General features: G+C 36.7%; 1 protein-coding gene across 1 annotated transcript in view; it reads right to left on the bottom strand.

Annotated features, from left to right (window-relative positions):
- LOC149811607 (importin beta-like SAD2) overlaps positions 1-20081 on the bottom strand; it is a 58297-nt gene that overhangs the window by 20440 nt on the left and 17776 nt on the right. The window contains exons 2-4 of the mRNA XM_089992882.1: positions 17670-17801; positions 15686-15789; positions 15323-15502 (exon numbers count right to left, since the gene is read on the bottom strand). Of these exons, the coding sequence (XP_089849008.1) occupies positions 15323-15502; positions 15686-15789; positions 17670-17801 (416 nt within the window). The remainder of the gene's footprint in view (positions 1-15322; positions 15503-15685; positions 15790-17669; positions 17802-20081) is intronic.

Raw genomic sequence — 20081 nt, forward strand, 5'->3', positions numbered from 1 at the left:
AAGGATGATAAAAATAATCCATGATTAATAGTATTCTTACTATATCTAATAATCCTCATTACAACACTCAAATGTACTGTAGTGGGGGGATGCTAGAATCGATTTATATTTTTTATTCAAAGGATTCATAGGACACAAATCTACTTAAGTGCTTTGGATATCCTTGTTGATCTTTTAATGCTAGGTTGTTCCAAGTCCTGGTTTTGGGAATATTTCTCAAAGGCACATAGTGGATGATCATCAACATGACGGGTATAAACTAGCATGTCATTATGAGATTCATCCACAATTTTCATATACATCATTATCTTGAGTATCATCATTATCATGAAAATCCTTATTGTCATTCTCATGCACATTATTATCATGATCATCATCAACATTGGCATCATGCTCATTGACTAGATCAAAAAGAAAAGAATACTCATAATTTTTCTTAGACTTAAGTTTATCAAATCCATTTTTTTTACAAGAAAGGTAATGTTTTTTTAAATATAAAGTTTATCCTTTTTAATATCATAACATTTATAGCAGTTTAGGTTTTCGGCGTATCCCAAAAACACACAAGTAATAGTTTTTGCGAAAAGTTTATTTTTTTTTTGTGAAAACAAAACATTTGCAACAAAAAACTCTTTAACATTTTGAAATCGAGAGAGATTTTAAACAATTTTTCAATGAGTGAAATATTGTTACGAGTAGATAAAGGCAATCTATTGATTAAATAAACCATCGTATGAGCGGCTTCGGACCCAAAAAAAATTAGAAACATTCTTTAAAATAAGCAAAGTCCTTGTAGTTTCAATAACATGTTGATGTTTTCTTTCGACTAAGTCATTTTGTTGTGGGGGGACAAGATTTTTGATGTATGATTCCATGATGGTCAAGGTAGTTCTTAAAATCATTAGATAAAAATTTGTCCTTGGAGTCGGATTGAAAATTTGTTATGTTGGCTTTGAATTGATTTTTAACAAGTTTGTGAAATTTTTTAAAACAAGTAAATATTTCGGATTTGAGTCTAAGAAAGTATATTCAAGTGTCTACTATAATCATCAACAAATATAACATAATATGAAATTCCTCCTTTAGATATTGCAGGTGGTGGTCCCCATACATCAAAATGTACTAATTCAAATGGTTGAAAATATCACGATATTATTAAATGCATATATATAAGGTAAGTCGATAATATCGACAAAAAATTGTGATATCATGATATCTTTCTGATATTTTTTAAAAAGATCTTATTTTCATATATTTTAAGCCCAAATTTTGTATTTTTTGTTTCTTTTGTATTTCAACTTTTCAAACTTATTCCATAAGTTTTTGCAAGAAAAAATGTTAGAAGACCTATTATTTTATTAACTTTCTTATTATTTTTTGTATTTTTTCAACTTTCAAAACTCATGAGTGATGTCCTTGAAATTTTTTCGAGAGAAACCCATTTATTGAAAAAAACCTCCAAGAAAAACGCTCGACAAGAAATTACCTTAAACAATACATGTGATTGTGGTCACAAGGTCAATCTTGTGGCCAACTTTCGCATGATTCAACACAAGAACAATCACAACTTGTACTTTCTCATGTTTCATTAACCTTAGAAAGTGTTGTAATTGTGATTCACAATCATGGGATCTTGAGAAAATCCAAAAATCATAGGCTTCATTTGTTACATTCCCATGTAAAGGAAAGGCTTCTCATGGGAATGGGCACTGATTTCTAAAAAGTACTGTCATCTTAGCCCATGCGAAATTTTTTCATGTGAAAGCTTTCATAAGGGGGAGGTATGAATGGACTTAATATTTATGTATAAAAAGTGGTTGGTGGTGGGAAAAACAAGGGCCCAATTGTGCCAACATGGCACCTTCCTGTTAAAATATGGGTAGTAGTTTTATATATATAGTTGTATGTACATATCACATTTTGGAGGTATTTTGGTCTTTTGCCTACTGTATTAGGTGTCACCCCCTTTTTTTATTTCTTTTTATTTTTTACTTTGTTGTACATTGTTGTATTGTCATGGGCATTTATGTCCTTGACAATACAACAACATTATAGCTGTTGGGAGCTCCCAACGGCTAGTTTTCTAGGCCTAGCCATCAGGGAACCCCTAATAGCTACTTTTTGGAGTATCTCACTCCCTCCTTTGTGTATAAATATGGGTCTTGAGCTCCTTGTAATGCAATGCATTTTGTGTGCATTTTGAAGTGAATAAATATTATTTTTTATATTTGTGTTCTTCTAAGCCCCTAAGGGGCTATTGTGCTTTAGTCCTCTTTCTAGGATTTGTATCGGCCTCTTGTTTGAGGTGTGTGGAGATCTCTTGGTTTCATTACATGATATTAGTGTTATTGCTATTTTGATCGTGGTAAAGCGTGCTCGTGTGGACGTGAGATCGTGGACTCGTGGTGCCCAAAAGAATTTTGCTTGCATTTTCTTCTTCCTCTCTATCTCTCTATCTTTTTCTTTCTCTTCTTGTACCTATGGAGGATGAACGAGAAGTGATAGTCACCAAACCCATGAGACTCAATGACACAAACTATGTGATGTGAGCATCTATAGTGAAACACAAAATTTGGGAAAAGGGTCTATGAGGCTTGATGGATGGATCCGAGAAAGAACTAAAGCTTGTGCCCAACAAGAATGAAAACCGCAAAGAAATTGCACTTCAAGGAGATGAGATGAATAAAACTATTGCCGACTATGAAAAGAGATGGAAGGAGTGGAAGATGGGCCATTCCAAAAGCATGAGATGGCTCATTAATAGTGTTGAAATAAAGAAATGTTCTAGCTTAGAAAAGTTTGAATTTGCTAGTGATGCTTGAAAATATCTCTGAGATATGTATTGTTTAAGAGATGCAGCTCATATATGTAATCTCCAAAAGAAAGAAAAAACCATGACCCAAGGAGATATAAGTATAAAAGAATATTATGATGCTCTTTCTCTCTCCCTTGGGATGAATTGGCTCTCTTCAAACCTAAGTGGCATTGTCCACTTGACATAGAACTCCGAGAAAAGCAAATCAACTCAAAGCATTATCATTTCATAAATGGGCTTAGGCCCGATTTTGAAGGAACAAAATCGGCCCTTCTGCATAGAGGAGGTGTTTCTTCCATAGTAGAAACTTTAGAAGAACTAACTATGGAAGAGAATAGATTGAATAAAATCTTTCCTACCAAAGAATAGGAATCAGTTTTTGCTATGTCAAGACCTAAGAATCATACAAAAGCATATAGGCCTCCTCACTTTGGAAGAGACCAAAATGACTATGGAAGGAGGTCAAGTGATTATGGGAAGAGCTCAAATGACTATGAAAGAAATTCAAGTGACTATGAATGCAAAAGAAGTGATAAGATAATGTCACTTTTACAAAGAACCGAGACACATCAAGCCATTTTGCCCAAAAAGGAGAAATAAAAAGAAAGTGGCCTCATGGGGTCATCAAGCGAAAAGAGTGGCATAGATGAAGGCTCCAAGAACGTCTCCTTTGCGCAACTCATGGAAATCCTACAACCATAAATCAAAGGTCAATCTTCCTCTCTCCACGGTGCAGTCTTCTCTCTCCGGTGCGACCGTATCAACATGCGTAGACCCCGGTAATAACTCTTGGATTCTTGATTCCGATGTCTTTTTTCATATGACTTAAAATGAGTCCATACTATCCAAATGTTTAATCAACTCAAACTATTCTTATGTTTCAACCACCGATGGAACATCTTTAAAATTAAAAGTTTGGGTACTTTGAAAACATTTTCTAAAAATAATCAAAAAATTTATGTCCAAACACTAGAGTTGTCCTGGACCGAGCCTTCGGAACGGGGCATGTGTAGTGCGGAGCTCTATTGAGTGAAAAATGCATCGTGTAGGAACATGCGATATGTGTTGGCCTGATCGATGACGTGCGGTGGTAGCATGGCATGCGATAGGCAACGGTATTTTCGTTAGTGCGACGGTATATGGCGGCAAAGACGTGGAGTGTTATTTGGTTAAGCAGTGCCAGCGGATAAGAGGATGTTGTCTTTCGGGATTTGGTTAAGGACCTCTCGACTTGGATGAGTTCCTCCGCGTAGCGTTTGGAAGCAAGGGGGTGTGTGCGGGTTAAGGCTAATTCCGCCAGGAATCACCTTAGGTAGTTTCAACTGAGTATGGTGACTCGAGGCTAGGCAAGTGAATGCCTAGGGGCCGATGAACGAGTTTGGATGGTGCTCTTCGCTATGGCATACAATCATCAAATGGTCTTCAGACTAGGGCTCGCAAGGCCTATATGTGTGTGTGTGTCAAAGAAGGACCGAAGGCAAAGGAGAAAATTAGGAAAGGAAAACCTAGGGGCTAAGGCAAACCGCAGACATCTCAACCTCCACCTGTTCTTGCTCCCCATCAAAGTGTCGAGGAAACCATTATCAGCTTGCATGTCAAAGCGGTGGAATGTCGATTTTCAAATTTATGGATTTTTAAAATCACCTTTATTTTGTTTTTTATTGATGCCAAAGAGATTGATGTTATTCTTTTTCTCCATTTTATTTACGGCTTGTTTATCTTTGGGGTAATTGTATATTTGTATTTGTATTCCCAATTTTTATAAATTTTGCAAATCTTATGGACTTATGGTTTTGCTAAACAGCCTAAACCTCTATATTGCTCTAATGCCCTCTAAATGTGTATGAGTTGTGCTTATTTGGTGCCTGATTATTTGAGTTGAGAATTGAGAATCTGAGTTCTGAGATGCCTTGTTTATATATACTTATATAGTGGTCCATATTCTAATAAAGTAAAACATAGCCTATTTGGTTTGGTATTTCAATTTTCAGGCTTCTATAGTCAGAGGCTCAGAGCACACTTGGTTTGTTGATTTGATTATTTTCTAAAGAAGCAATACTAAGTTATTCTTCCATTATTCCATAGTTCCATGTGATATTGAAATTTTCATTTATCTTTTATTCTTTTGCCTGATATTGGAGGTGGAATTGATGGCTCTGGTTCCACAACCACAAGGAAATAGAGAGCAGAAACTATACATGGTGTCATATGCATTACCAAAGTGCATATGACAATCAATCAATAAAGCATAAGCTTATTGAAATTGTCAGTTGTCACTATGGGAGTGTTGTTTTCACTTATAACTCATTTTTAGTGATTCTTTAGTTCTAATTTTTTATAGTAGAGATGTTAGAAAATTAGTATTATATTGACTTTTGAGAAGTTTTTAATTGTTTTATTATTAAATAAAATTATTGTAAAACCCGAAAATTTTATAAAATTTTGCAAATTGGGCCTAGATCCAAATTTGCAGATCCAGGACCCATAAAGGGGGGGGGGGGGTAATTAGGATTTATTCATTGAAACCTTGATTTAATGATAATAATGAATAAATAAAATTTTTAAATTTTAAAAATCTAATTTAATTCGAGGATCCACAGTGGATCCATTTGGATCCACAGTGGATCCATTTGGATCCACTTGTGGATCCATATCGATTGGGGTCGGGTTACGGGTCTCGGGTCCGGACCTGAGCCGCGCCCCTGTGTAACAGCCCTTTTAAAGAAAGGGGCAACCCGATAAGGGTTGCCCGATAGGTTTGTTACAGAAAAGGAAAGGGGGGCAGGAGGGGGGTTACGCAAGGCGTAACCAACCCCTCCCATCTCGGCATGGAGAGGGCCGATAAAAGGAGTGGAGAGGGGGGTTTTCCCTCTTCACTCGGGCACTCTCTCCTCCCCCATCTCTCCCCGTCTCTCTCACTCGCTCGGTGCGCACACGCCGGAAGAAAGAAGGTCGCCGACGAGCAACCAGCAGCCATCAGCGACTGCAGCGAGCTCCCTGTCGCGACTGCAGCAAGGTGCAACCCCCAGCCGACCCTTCTCTTGCAGCCACGATAGCCTCCGATCGCCGGAAATCTTCATTAAGGTATGGTTCTTCTTCGAACCTGGGTGAGGAATCGAACAGAGGTTCGATTCCATACGTTGATTTGGGGGTTTTTCTTGATAAACCCTAAATACCCAAATCAAATTGATTTGGGGGTTTTCTTAATATGCCCTACATCTTGAAATAGGAAAACAGTAATCGTATATGAAAACAATAATCGTATATGCTTATGAAAATAAATATATGTGTTGTTTCATATTACAGGCCTCTAGTGCATTGGTAGGAGGCGACAGGCCCAGCCAACCCAGTCGGCTGGGTGCGGTGTTAGCAGGGCCATAGCAGGCCCAGCCGACCCAGTCGGTTGGGTGCTGGCATGTAACTCGTATGATTCAAAAAAAAAATATATGTATGTTGTGTACGTTAAATCCATAGGAGCTGAGTTTATTTTTAATTTGGTTTGAAGGCTTGGATTAAGTTGCTGCATAAAAATTTGGGCATCACGAGCTCTTATGCAAGATTTTGTTAGGGGTGCATTGTGCATGTTGTTCTATGAACATGAGGGAGTTTCAACAGTAGTACATGGTTTATGCATCCTATTGATTAGATCAAAGTGTGTTTTCTGTATTTCACAAGCTTATTCTTTTTCTTATGTTGCGTAGTTTAAGTAACTGTTCCCTAGTGGTGTCCTGGAACAATTGCTTTTTGGCTATTACATTCATTTTAAAGGCTGAATCTACTATTCCAATGAAGTTTGCGTTTGACAGTATGAAGTCGATGTGTTTTAAATAGTTCTTTGTGCTTTTTAAAACTTAGCAGGATTAACTTTATTGTAATAATTTACTTATTATGGTAGACTGTCCTGAAGAAGTCCAACTTAGGTTACCTTCTTGGGTTTTGACACCAGTATATCCTGAACCAGATATCCTTTAGTATAACTGGAACTCTGACCGGGAAAAATACCTGTTAGGTACCCACCTTTCATGGGCTATTCTAGTGCTGAACAGAAAATAAAATCCCTGTTATAAAACTGTATGTGTGTGCGTGGGTTGTTTTGACGCAGAATTGGTGAGGGTAATCAGCTTGAATACGTGTTGGTATACAGGCATTAAGCTAAATATGGTGGTTAAAGTTAGCGTTATCCATAATACTGATTTCATTCATGCATAATAGCTGAAGACATTGCTTATGCTTGAGATTTTTTCTTATGTTCCTACAGCATATGTACATAGCTGGTTTGGTTAATCAGATTTATCATTTAAATTATGAGTGAGTCCCTATGAATGTACCTGTAATCATGGATTCTGAAAAATCAAATTTGCTCATGATAGTCGGTTCTTATGTGTTTTCCCACATGCTTTCCTTTTGGTATAGATCCTCAGCGGTATGCGAACAAAATTTTGATGAAAGCTTATGTTGTGTCAGCATAATCAGTGGATTTGGTTGGACGACCCACTCCAGCTGATCCAGTCGGCTGGGATGGTTGACAGGCTCAGTCGATTGGACTGAATTGACTATTTAGTTAGGAGGATAGGGGCCCGGGATTAGTAAGCCCGACCACCTTCCCTAGCATGTGCAGAAATTTACATTTTTACCCGGTGAATATGTAAAATGTTATATTAGCATCTCATTGTATTGTTTGTGCAATCATGAATGTGATCATAGATTGGTTATTGATATTTTTGTGAGCACGTATGCTTGATGAGAATGTGTAATGTATGTGCATACTGACACACTCAAAAGAGGTGTGCATTGGTGAACACCCATATGTGATGTATGTAACACACACATATTGAAATTGCATATGAATGAATTATGACATGCCTGTGTTTGGGTTTATTATTTCATATGTGCATATGCTTTTGGCACTTTGGCTTAGTGTTATAAATAAAACACTACTTTTGTTTTGTGATGTGATGCATTAATGGCCTGGTTGGACCATCATCGGCCTGGAGAGCCATGGGTTTGGTTTGCTTTCACATAAGTTTTAAATACATCACTTAAACCACATAAGATGGTTTGACACTTTACTACACTGTTCTAGTGGCTTATACGGGCTGGAGTCCCGATTGGGTCCCCGCAAGGGAGGATGCGGGTTTTCACTTTTCTTTTGCATATGGTGTTGCAAACTTAAAAGATAAACTTTAAATAAAAATATAATGAATAAGAACAGTGTAATACACCTTCTGGGATATCTCATCTGGAGTATGAGAATCTTAGTTATCCGGTCTTGGGGAGACTGTGAGGATACAAAAACTCCGTGTGCGTTGTTGCCCCTGAACCCGATATTGAGGTTCTTCTCCTGGCCACGATTTTAGGGAGAACCCGCCACTTTACCCGGGAGTGGTGTGTTAGTCACAGCTGTGAGTTTATGGTACCAAGGAAGTGGCACTTGTGGGCGTGGGGTGTCCCTTGTGTCCCCGATATTAGATGTGGAGGTCTAATGTTCCGATGGATGGTGTTGTTTCCTGATATCGGTCGAGGGCTAAGTTGGAACCCAGTAATAAAATACAAATTGTGTGTTAAGCTATCCTAGGAACCTACTTGACCTCGGGGTTTGTACCCGTTTGGTGTATCCGCGGGCCACGGTAATTAAAAAGAGGAACTTAAAAATGTGTGCATTTAATAGGGCATGCATATGGAAAGATGGAATTTAAATAAAAGATAACTGAAGAAATCATGCATTGCACATAATCATGCATTTTTCTGTTATGCATTAGACCATGCATGTTTGAATCATTCTTGATATCATTTGGTGGTAGCATATGACTCACTTTGTGAAATCATGCTGAAAGGTTTGATTATTTAGTTATTGATCTATGACACTGTTTACTGTTCTTGACTGGTAAGTATATGCAACTGTTGGTAGTAATAGATATTTAAATGTTGCAAATTTTATATCTGCACTCACTCAAATCACTGCATGAAATCTAATCCATGTTCTTTCTCTCACCTAGTTTCTTTAGAAGTAGCTGTGCTCAGAATTTCGGTTCCGACACCCTACTTTGTTGGTTTTTCGCAGGACATGGTGCACAGTGAAGTTGGAGATACATCTGGGGATTGATGAGTTACACTTGGGCTTGTCAGCTTCAGTAGAGGATAGATTGGCTTGTTCTTTTGTCATTCAGTTCTTTTATTTTCTGCAATTGTTACTTTACTTTCAGTTGAAGAAAACCTTGTCTTTGAAATTTTCTTACTCATTAATAAAAGAGTTTTAGTTGGTTTATATGGATGATAATTGCAACTTCGTTTGTGGTGGATGGGCTATCCAATGGAAAGTGGAACTGTGAGGACCCCAGATCTCTGGGAAGGTTTCCGCGACTCTTAGAAAAAAAGAAAAAAAAAATATTCCGCATTTTTAAAAGGGTCTGGATTGGGGTCGTTACAATTATAATGTGACTATATAAATTTATTTGTAGATGATGGTGTGAACACTCCAAATTTTTCAAAAAATACCAAAAAATCCCCTTTTGCCCCTAGCCTCCATTTTCTGAATAAATTTAGTCAATTTCAATCTAAATTCCAGTTATTTCTCGGATTTACTGGAATCCAAATCCATTCTCTATATCTCACTCAATTTACGATCTGGATCTAGTATCAAAATCCGAATCTGAGCCTCGTTATCCAATTTTCAAATTGAAATTACAAAAATACAAAAAATAGTTTTGAATGACTCAGACAGTCCATCTGGTACCCGTTTGGATCCACTGCTCTGTATTTCTCGATTCGAGGTCCAAAACTCGAATATTTTCTCAAAACCCGGATCCAGACTCATTTTCTGAAGAAATTTTCAAAGAATAACCCTGAATTCTCATAAAACCTCTCTTTTGTAAATATTTTCAAATTTTACAAAAAATAGTTTAAAATCCCTTATTTTCCCATAGTTTTAGAGTTTTATGTCAAAAACACAAAAAAAATATAGAAAACATGCAGATAAAAGAACAAAAAATAAATAAAAATAGAAAAGAAAATACAAATGAATAGGTTTTAGAAACCCCTTTCTGAAAGATGTTTTTTGCTAAAAAACTCTTCTGAGAAAACCCTTTGAAAAGGGTCACTCTTTTGAAAATTTTCAAAAAGTTTTTGGACCCGATTTGTAAAATCCCCAACGGTTTTCTCTTATAAAAGAAAATAGTAGGGATCGAGTTCGGGCATCCATTTTCACCCCATCATTGGCTCTTCTCGATCGCCTTTCACCCCACCATCTTCTCCTCTCCCTCGATCGCTCTCCTCCCCTCCTCTTCCCCTTTACCTTCTCCCTAGAATTTCTCCTTTGATCGACCGAAGGGTCTTCAATCCCTGCAAAACCACGGTAAAAGTTCTTTCTTCCCTCTGTAATTTTGATTTCCCCTTTGTTTTTCTTGCTTTAAGCCCCATTAACGCACCTGTTGTAGCATTGGTCTGCTTATGGCATCACCAGCCTACACATTGCAATATCAACGGAGTTTTTACTCCAACATCTCCTCCCTCTTCGCTTTATTTGAGTCTCTTTAGTTTACTTATACTCCAATTAAGCGAATATGCCTTTCATCTGGATTGTTTTTCATATATCTATGCTTTTGGTTATAGCATCTCTTTCTTTTCTTTCATCCTTGATTTTTTTTGTTTGTAATTTCCTTTGATTTCGTTTTCTCGTTTTCATTATCCTTTTTATCTTGATTTCCTGTTCATATTTTGGAATTCTTATTTTCAACCCCCCTTTCTTATTTCGATTTTCTTATTTTCTATGATTATATGTTTATGTTGGGTTCTCGATTTCATCTCGTACATGGCTTTTATATGCTGGCAACCGGTGATGCCCCGATCCCTTTTATAACATTCAGGGTGTGATCGAACTGGTTAACAGGTGAGATCCCAAGGGAGATTAGAAAGTCAAGCAATTTGTTGTCATTGAAGCATAGTAGAAACAGGTTCAGTGGCTCAGTCCCAGGAGAGATTGGACTGCCTTGTTAACCTACAGGGATTCGATCTCTCTGAAGATAACCTTAGTGGTTCTATTCTTGATCAGGTTTTCCCAGCTGAAACGTTGGATAGGACTTAATTTCAACACCAATCAGTTCATTGAAACCATTCCCATATCCATCTCCAACTCCTCAATGGGTGGCATCATTAGATCTGAGCAAAAACATGTTTAATGGCTCTCTTCCTGTAGGTTTGAAATCTCTGAACAGGTTCCCAGGATCGGACGTTTCCAGAAGTCAGCTGAGCAAGTTCATTCCCTGATTCGCTTCTGGTGGAATTAGGACTATCAATAATCCCGAATGTTGGTATCTCAAAGAATAACTTGGCACTCGGTGTCTCCAGAGTTCTCTCATAAACCGGGATTTCTCTAACTTCAGAAGGTGAGATCCCAAAATAAATCCTGTACTTCAAGTGGGTATGTTAAAAAAAAAAATTAATTACTTAGCAGGTAACCCCGGGCTCGGTAGGTTAAAGCTTCGCAACCCATGCAGCATCATCTCCACTTACCTGCCACACACTTGCATTTTCTGCAAATGATACTATTCACTTCCTGCAAATGGAACTGTTCACCCACATCACCACCTGCACTTGAGTATGCATTGCACAGCCTCTGGTCCTCCACATCCACGTCAATGCAGCACCTCCCTGCTACAGCACGCATCTCACTATCACATCACCATTGCACCTCTATACTCTGCACCCTTGCCACTAACTTAGCACCATCCATTCACTGCATTTGTAGCAATAGCTTCAAACACTTCACTTTTATTCAACCTCCAGCCACCTGTGTTACCTTCTATCATCTCTTCACTTCAACACTTTTCCCTGCCCCTTCACAGTTCCTGAAATAGCCAGATCCATTGCTTGCATCTTATCTATTCGCTATCAGCATAGCCTTCCATTTTCACCACCTCATTACTTTCCCATGTAGCTTCTCGTAAAACTTACAGCAATGCTTAGCATTGCTGTAATACTTCACCACAGCAGTGCCAAAGCACTACCGTGGTTTCCAAACACTCACAACAATGCAGGGCATTGCTACAGTTCCTTCAACCCCACTTTGCTGCTCCTGTGTACCAGCCCTCACTCTGTTATGATTTTTTTTCACAGTAGCTCATGGCTGCTGTATTTCACACTTCCACAACCACCCACTGCCTTCCATCTCCTTATTCATATCTCCACCTTGCCACACATGGCTATTTTCCCCACAACTCACACCCACCATTCAGCATATAACACCTTCTAGGCTCCCAGCTGCACCTGTTGCGTCTCAGCACTTGCTTTTTGCATAGTGCTTCACTTCACCTATCACATTTTAACCTCCAGCACATTTCCTGTCACTCCCTTCACAGCCACCACTGCTGTACTCACTCAATTCCTGCATTCACCCTCAGCACATCTATTGCAACACTTTATCCTTGCCCACATTGCTGCATCTCAGTATTTTTTTCTTTCTTTTTTTTTACATCTTTTTCTTTCTTTTCCTGCACATTGCTTGCACAATGTAAATAGATCATGCAGGTTACTCAATCATTATGCATTTAAGCACATTAAACCATCCCTATGTCATCCTTTCCACCAATTTATCAATGTAATTTCTGTAAATTTCTCAAAAGCATACATCTTTGCATTTGCATTGCACAAGCATGATTCTTTGTGCATTTTAGACTTAGAATAAATTTTTAGATATTATTTAGGCAAAGCAAAAAGGCATAAGTTTGATCCTTGCTTCGATTACCCTTGGTAAAGGCGTCAGGAACGGTCGAACCTCGTACCGACGAGCGAATCCCGTCTCTCCATTTTTCCACAAATTTTAAAAAACGGAGGCGAGTAATTTTGAAATATTTTCAAAATTAAGGTCAAGTGAGACCTTTGCAAAAGAGTTCCTCTCTTCTTCTTCTTCTTCTTCTTCTTCTTCTTCTTCTTCTTCTTCTTCTTCTTCTTCTTCTTCTTCTTCTTCTTCTTCTTCTTCTTTTTCTTCTTTTTCTTTCTCTTCTCTCTTCTTTTCTATCTTTTATTTCCCCTTTAAAAAAAGAATAGAGGCTAGAGAGGAAAAGAGAAGGAAAAGAGGAAAAAAAAGAAAAATTTTGCAATGATCACAGATGGGAAAGCCAAATATGATATTTAACTTTTTCAAAATAAAAAATACACAAGATTCAGAAGTCAATGTGGGTGATACATCATCACCAAACTCTGATATCCCAATTTGAGAAAGTCCTAAGAAATCTTGAAAAGTTGGTGTTAATGAAATTTATGTTATCTCATTGGAACATGATCCCGGATTGTGTACCCAGATATAGGATTATGATATTAATCAACAGGACGAAGTTCGATGAGCTTATTTAAACTTGGGCCATACCAACCTCTTCTCTCAAATTACCCAAGATCCGAAAATCATCATTGTTGCTTTCAACGTAAGTGGTTTGAGTTATTTCCTACATGGCACGAATATTCACATGCTAAAGATGCAGCCTTTTATCTACAATGCTTTCTCTTTAGTAAGCCATCTGCACAACATGTGCATTATGTATTCACTGTTGATGAATTCAAGAATTGGAAGAAAGTTAGGGATGGCAAAATTTGTGTTTTTCTCCATCATATAGGGCAAGACCTTAATTCACTTCACAGATTTGCCGAGAAGTCTTGTTAGGATTTAATGAATCAATCTCAACACCTACAGAACGTGTTTGACCATTTCACTTGTGAACAAATTTTAAACAATTGGCTGCAATCAAAAGCCTCAATTGATGTTGTTCGACTACTTACATTTCAAAGTGTTGCTTTTAGAGGTCGGGATGAAAGTGCAGAGTCAACAAATCGAGGAAATTTTCTTGAAATATTGGATTTGGTCGCTTCATATAATAAAAAGCTTGCCGAAGTGATCGCTAAAGCTCTAAAAATGCCTTTTACACATCCCCAAAGATGCAAAAAGAAATTTTGTTTGTGCTTCATCCAATCATTATGAACAGTTGAGAGTTGCTCAAGCTTCTTCAAATACATTTATGATTGAAACTGGAAGAGGGCTTAATCGAATTGGTACTTTACAATGGCCAGTAGATACTCATTAGAGTTCTCACTTAAGATCAGTTTCTACCTTGATTAAATTGTTCAGTCCAATTTATGAAGTTCTTCTTAGAATCATCGATGATGGCACCACTTCTTCCCAACGAGCAGAAGCAAACTTAATTTATCATACAATGATATCTTTTGAATTTGCATTCATTTTGCATCTCATGAAAGAAACTATGCATGTTATTCATCACTTATGTCAAAAATTGCAAGTCAAATCTCAGGACATTTTAAATGCCATGCATCTTGTTTCATCCACTAAAGCAGGTATCCAACAATCTAGAGATTATAAATGGAATGCATTGCTTACCATGTTGAAGTTAATTTGCAAGGAACGCAACATAGATGTCCCGGATATGAATGCTCATTATATTGATCGACGAGGTCGAGCTCACCATCAACAAGCCGATTTTACAATCGAGCATCATTATCGAGTGGATATTTTTTATGCCGTAATAGATTCTCAATTGCAAAAATTAAATTCACGGTTCAGTGAGCATACAATGAAGTTGTTTCTCAGCTCGACTCTTGATCCTTGAGCTACACACGACTCTTTTAGAACCGATGATATCTGTCAGTTGGTGAAGGAGTTTTATTTGCAAGAATTTATGGATTTTGAAAAAGAACAATTGAAATCAGAACTTCACCATTATCAGAGTAATGTAGTTCAAGATTCAGAGTTTCAGAGATTGTCAAATATTTCTTATTTGTGCCAATGGCTGGTTAACATCAACAAATCAAGAAACTATCAACTTGTGTTTCGGGTGGTTGTATTTGTGCTTACTCTTCCTGTTTCTATTGCAACTACAGAATCGGCATTTTCAGCTGTGAATATTATCAAAACTAGGTTTCAAAACAAAATTGAAAATGTGTTTCTAACAAATGCTTTGATGTTATACGTTAAAAGAGAAATTGCAGCTAAATTTAGTACAAATTCAATTATAGAAGATTTTGAGGATATTAAAGAATGTTGGGTTCCATTTAGTTAGTTGATTAAGTTGAAATGTGAAATATTAAGAAACAATTACTTTTTGCCTTTTCTTTTGTTTATATTTTGTACTTTTTATATATTAATTTAATCTTCAAATTTGTATATTTCTTATTCATGCTTTGGCTCCCCTATCTTGATACTATACATTTCTTGTTTATGTTTGGGAACCCCCCACCCGCCCAATAAAAGTTTCTAGGTCCATCCCTGTCAACACCTCAAAACCTTCATTACATGTAGAAACAATGTACATCAGATAGAAGTTAACATGTTATATAGGTTCCTTGTTCTCTACTAATCATCCAGCTGGCATTCAATAATGCAGTTGGTTTTTTTCAGAAGTGATTAGGTATGCTACGATATTCAATTTCTAGGAAGATGACAACAAGAACATTAAGAAAGAGTGCATCAGTGAGACAAGTAAATAAGAAACAAGTGCAAGACCTTACCACTTCTATCAAGAGGCATTTCAAATATGCTTTCTGTGTTCGGTGTAGCCTCTCAATGGTAATCCTAAGATATGGCTCAACCCACTGATCAACCTGACCTTTGCAGTTCTGAAAGACCGCTTCTATAAGCTTAGGAGCATGCGTGATGTGCTGGTCCTCGATATTCTTATCTGACATGATCTAAATGGAAGGTTAGCCAAAGAGTTACCACAAGGGAGAAAGCATAATAGAAAGACAAATTTGGCATGTCTGCAATAGCATATTGACCTAACAAGCATGTAGACTAAAATTAAACAAACAATTTTCTTTTCTGGAACAAATAACAGTAAAGCAGTAGCAAAACTTCCATGTGTAATTTCTTACAGATGAGATCATCTTCCAGAGGCTTTGCTGGTAGTCAGGGTCCTTGCACGTGAGAAAATGCACAGTCCCACGGGAAATGTAATTATCTAATGGAACAAGAATATCTGCATGGAACAACTTTGTGAGGAAAATCTAAATGAGCAAGACCCATACCAACAGCATAGAATCGAGTAGTCAAATACTAGCCAGATGTCCCAAAATTTTTAAGGCATTAATGTTGGTTTATGCTATAAAAGAATCAACATAATTAAGTGCTGAATATGGAAGGAAAAGCAAAAACAAACTTGCCTCACAGACTATGTAGGATGTGAATTATGTTAATCATAAGATTTGGGAATATTAAAACCAAAATAACATATTACACATTAAATCCTAAGTCTCTGAACCATAGTCACAATTATCGGTCTCGGCTATATCTCAGAAAGACAATTTCTCGTGATAAGATAGGTTTATTTGATAAATCTCAGGAAAATCTCGGGAAAAACTCGACAGTTAAAATTTTTAGAAAATATATAAAAATGACAGAAACTAGCCAGAAGATAACATCTAGATAATAAAACACATGTAGTAAAAGAAGAAATAAGTAAAATATATAAAAGAAAGAATTAAGATATAGAAAAGAAGTAAAAAAGTAAAATTAACTGATAATATCGTGATATATACATATATAAAATTATAAGTTTAATATTTTCAAAATATCATGATATTTTATCTTTAATTTTTTTATGAATTTACAGTGATATTATTGATATATTTTCAAAATATCGCCTATATCTGTGACTATGCTCTGTACTAGGCAACAGAAAACAAAATTCTGACTCATTTTTGCCAATTTTTTTACAAAATTTATTTCTGCCAACTATTTGAACCTCTCAGACAACTTGAGAACGAAAGATTTGCCAGGTGAGAAAAATCTTTTAGTTCTATAAATGAAAAGTTTGTACTTTGTATAGTAGTATAAAATACACATATCAAGACAGACCACTTATCAATGGGAGATTGAAGGTCAGTTTCTCACGTCATCTTTTTTTTAGACATTTAATTATAGTTTCTTTTCCAGAAATATTGTTGATTATGAAAAGCATAAATATGGTAGAGTTCTTGAAATTTGATACAGATCATTATCCTCAAAACCTAAGTATCAAAGAATGAGTAATCATTCATTAAATTTTATTTGAATTTTCTTCAGTGCAAAGAGAACCATTTCCTGTTTTAGTTGCTTACTCCATTCATCATGATATTGCTTTGACTGATGCATGCATATATAGCACTTGATCAATTATAGCTTCATTATTCATTGATATTTTGGTTTGCAGTTCTAATTTTTGCAGCACTTTCTATTTTTAGAAGTTTCAAAAAAACTTGAGCCTTTAAAATTTATGATTTATGATTTATGATTTATGATTTATGATTTTCACAGCTTTTCACAACCCTTCATTATAACATTAAACCAAATGGTTTATACCATTTGTGGTAAATCACTTTTATTTTTTGTTGTTAATGATAATTATAATTTATAACTTTTCACGGCACAATACAACTACTTCGTAAAAATTAAACAACATTTAGAATAAAACAAGAACCTCGAAGCACAGGTAATATATGTAGGCTTAAGAAGATGACTAAATAGTGAGGGTCATTGCAACTCAACCAAGGACTCCTAATCGATATTCATCTGTAGATGGGCCTCCTTTGACTACTATTCAAATGCTGTTATATAACCAAAAGCAGCTATGAATTACCAAAGTCACCCCTTTAAATATCTAAATCTCTCAAAATTGTTCAGTTAAAAGTAAAAAAGAAAAAAATCACACAAAAAAAGTTGCCTAACCTAATTAAGATTCAACTCCATATTTTGGAGATAACAAGTAATAAAGTGTTATATTTCAGATCTTAGTGCACATTTACACAAGCTGATCCATATGACAACCCATCATGAAGAACCACTGTCAAACATAAGAAAATAAGTTAGTAGTTTACATACTCTCAAAAAAATCAATAGCCCAATCGTCCAATGCTTCCATCATCAAAGGCCAAAGACTCCATAGCTCCATTGAAATTGTTGGGGAGAAAAATGTCATATATGACACAATCTCCAAAACTTCCTCAAAGATATCTGAAAAAGACAAATGAAGTTCAAAATGCTGAGAGCAACAAAGAAAATCAGCTGGCACATTGCTAAACAATAAGTAAACAAAAATATGCCACTGAGTCAACAAGAAGTATGTAACAATTGACAGCTTTCAAATACTGTCCAAGACTGAAAAAATGATCAGATTTGTCCTTTCCTGAAGTACTGATTTTGTTTTTCCAATTATTGCAATATAAAGCTTCTATATTTATACCCAAGCAGATAAGGAGAAGCATGAGTAGCAAACTAAAGAGAAAGATGCAAGCATCAATGTAAACAGTAGGGGTGACTTGTGTATGTCACCAAGTTGATGGGACGTCACAAGTTTGAAACCCATAAGGAGTATCCCTTGCTACAAGGTCAAAGTTGGGTGTACTCCCCGATGGGCAGGGGGGATCTCAAGGGTTTTACCAACCTAAGGGATGGCGAGGCGTAGTCGATGATGGGGGGTTTCCCTTTAGCCAAGCCCCAAAAAAACGGTGGGGAAAAATGCTTGATCATGCATTGGGATTATATCCTTCAAGTAATTTTTCTCAAGGATCTTTTTTCTCCTTAGAGCTTCCTTCAAGTAATTTTTCTCAAGGATCTTTTTTCTCCTTAGAGCTTCCTTTAAGTAATTCATATGACCCTCATGTTGAGAGGTAATATGTATTTCTCTTTTCTTGTGCTATTCGTCTTCAATTGTATATATCATTATTTATAGAGGTATTTGTGTACTCTTGCTCTAGTTAGTTGTAGAGTCAACCATTTTTTGTCCTTTTGTGTATTAGAGGGGTCAACCCCCATATATTGTTGTATTATCTCATTCTTGAAACTAATGAAGTTTCTCTTTGAATGCCTCTTCTCATCTTCTTCCTAGTGTTACTTCCTTCTTTTTTTATACCACAGAGGCTAGATGATCACCTTCATATTGAAAGGGTGTTAAATATATGTATATATAATAGTATGTATATCATGTCTATATGTATGTATATGTATATGTATATGTATATACATATACATACATGTATATGTTTGTAATAGGTTTTTTTTCTCTAGGGGCATTTTGATATTTTTATATGGTTGTAATAAGCCCTGCCCATTAAGGGCAGATTTGTTATTTTCATTTTTCATTTTATTGTCTTTTATTGTTTGTGTTTGGGCATTATGATCTTTAGACCATATAGCTGTTGGGAGTTCCCAACATCTATATTGGCCCCACTTTGAACCATGGTTGCCAGTCGAGGAAGCGGGAGCGGGAAACGATACGGGAAGCGAGGCACTTTCAAAAATTTAGGATGCGAAAAGCGTGGGACGACTTAGAAGCGAATCACGAACAGTCTCGGAAGCGACTTAAGAAGCAAACCGGAAGCGACCTAGGAAGCGAACCAGAAGCGAGGGGGAAGCGAAAAAAAATAAAAAATAAAAAATAAAATAAAATAAAAGAGGGAAGCGAGGGAGAAGCGTGATTCCCATAAAAGGGGAGCACGCTTCCCAAAAAAAAGGGGATGCTTCCACACACGTTTCAGAAGCGCAACGTTTCGCACTTCCGAAATGCATATCGGGGAAGCGCGCTTCCCCTACTGTAAGGGTGCTTCCGGTAACTCTGCTTTGAACCCTTGTATGTGGTCTATTTAAGGGACATTTTGTCCCTTTTGTGAGAATGCTTCTCTTAAGCACTTCTCAAGTAAATAAAGATTAATTTTTTGTGTGTGCTCTCTTGAGTGATATTTGTGATGTGAGCCCATTGGTGTCTAGTGTTTTGTGACTATTGTCCATTAATGGTTTGTGTTTTGCCCATAGTGGCTTTGTCCTTGTGCTTGCATTAAAGTTTCATTATATGGTATCATAGCCCCTTGGTGATTACACCATTGGGCCTTATTGATGGTGGTGCTCGTGTGATCGTGTTTGTTGGCATGCTTCCACATCTCTTCTTCTCTTATCTCCTTTCCTCGTCATGGTTGAAAGAGACTTAAAGATTAAGCTTTCCTTCAAGTTGAACGGATCAAACTATATGATGTGGGCGGCAGCAATGGAGAATCACCTCAAAAGAAGAAAACTTTGGGGTTATGTATGTGGCACGATTCTCGAGCCACAACTCAAACTCACTAAAAAGGAAGGAGATCAAGAGAAGGCCCTTAATGGAGAAGAAAGAGAAAGAGTCGTTCAAGAATATCAAATAAAAGTGGAAGATTGGAAAAATGAGCATGCCAAGATATTGGCATGGTTCATGAGCAATGTTGAGCTAAAAATTTGCGCCAACCTTGGCAAGTTCAAGAAAGTCAA

This window comes from Nuphar pumila, chromosome 17 (assembly GCF_984573655.1).
Source record: "Nuphar pumila chromosome 17, dmNupPumi1.hap1.1, whole genome shotgun sequence".
Classification (NCBI taxonomy): domain Eukaryota; kingdom Viridiplantae; phylum Streptophyta; class Magnoliopsida; order Nymphaeales; family Nymphaeaceae; genus Nuphar; species Nuphar pumila.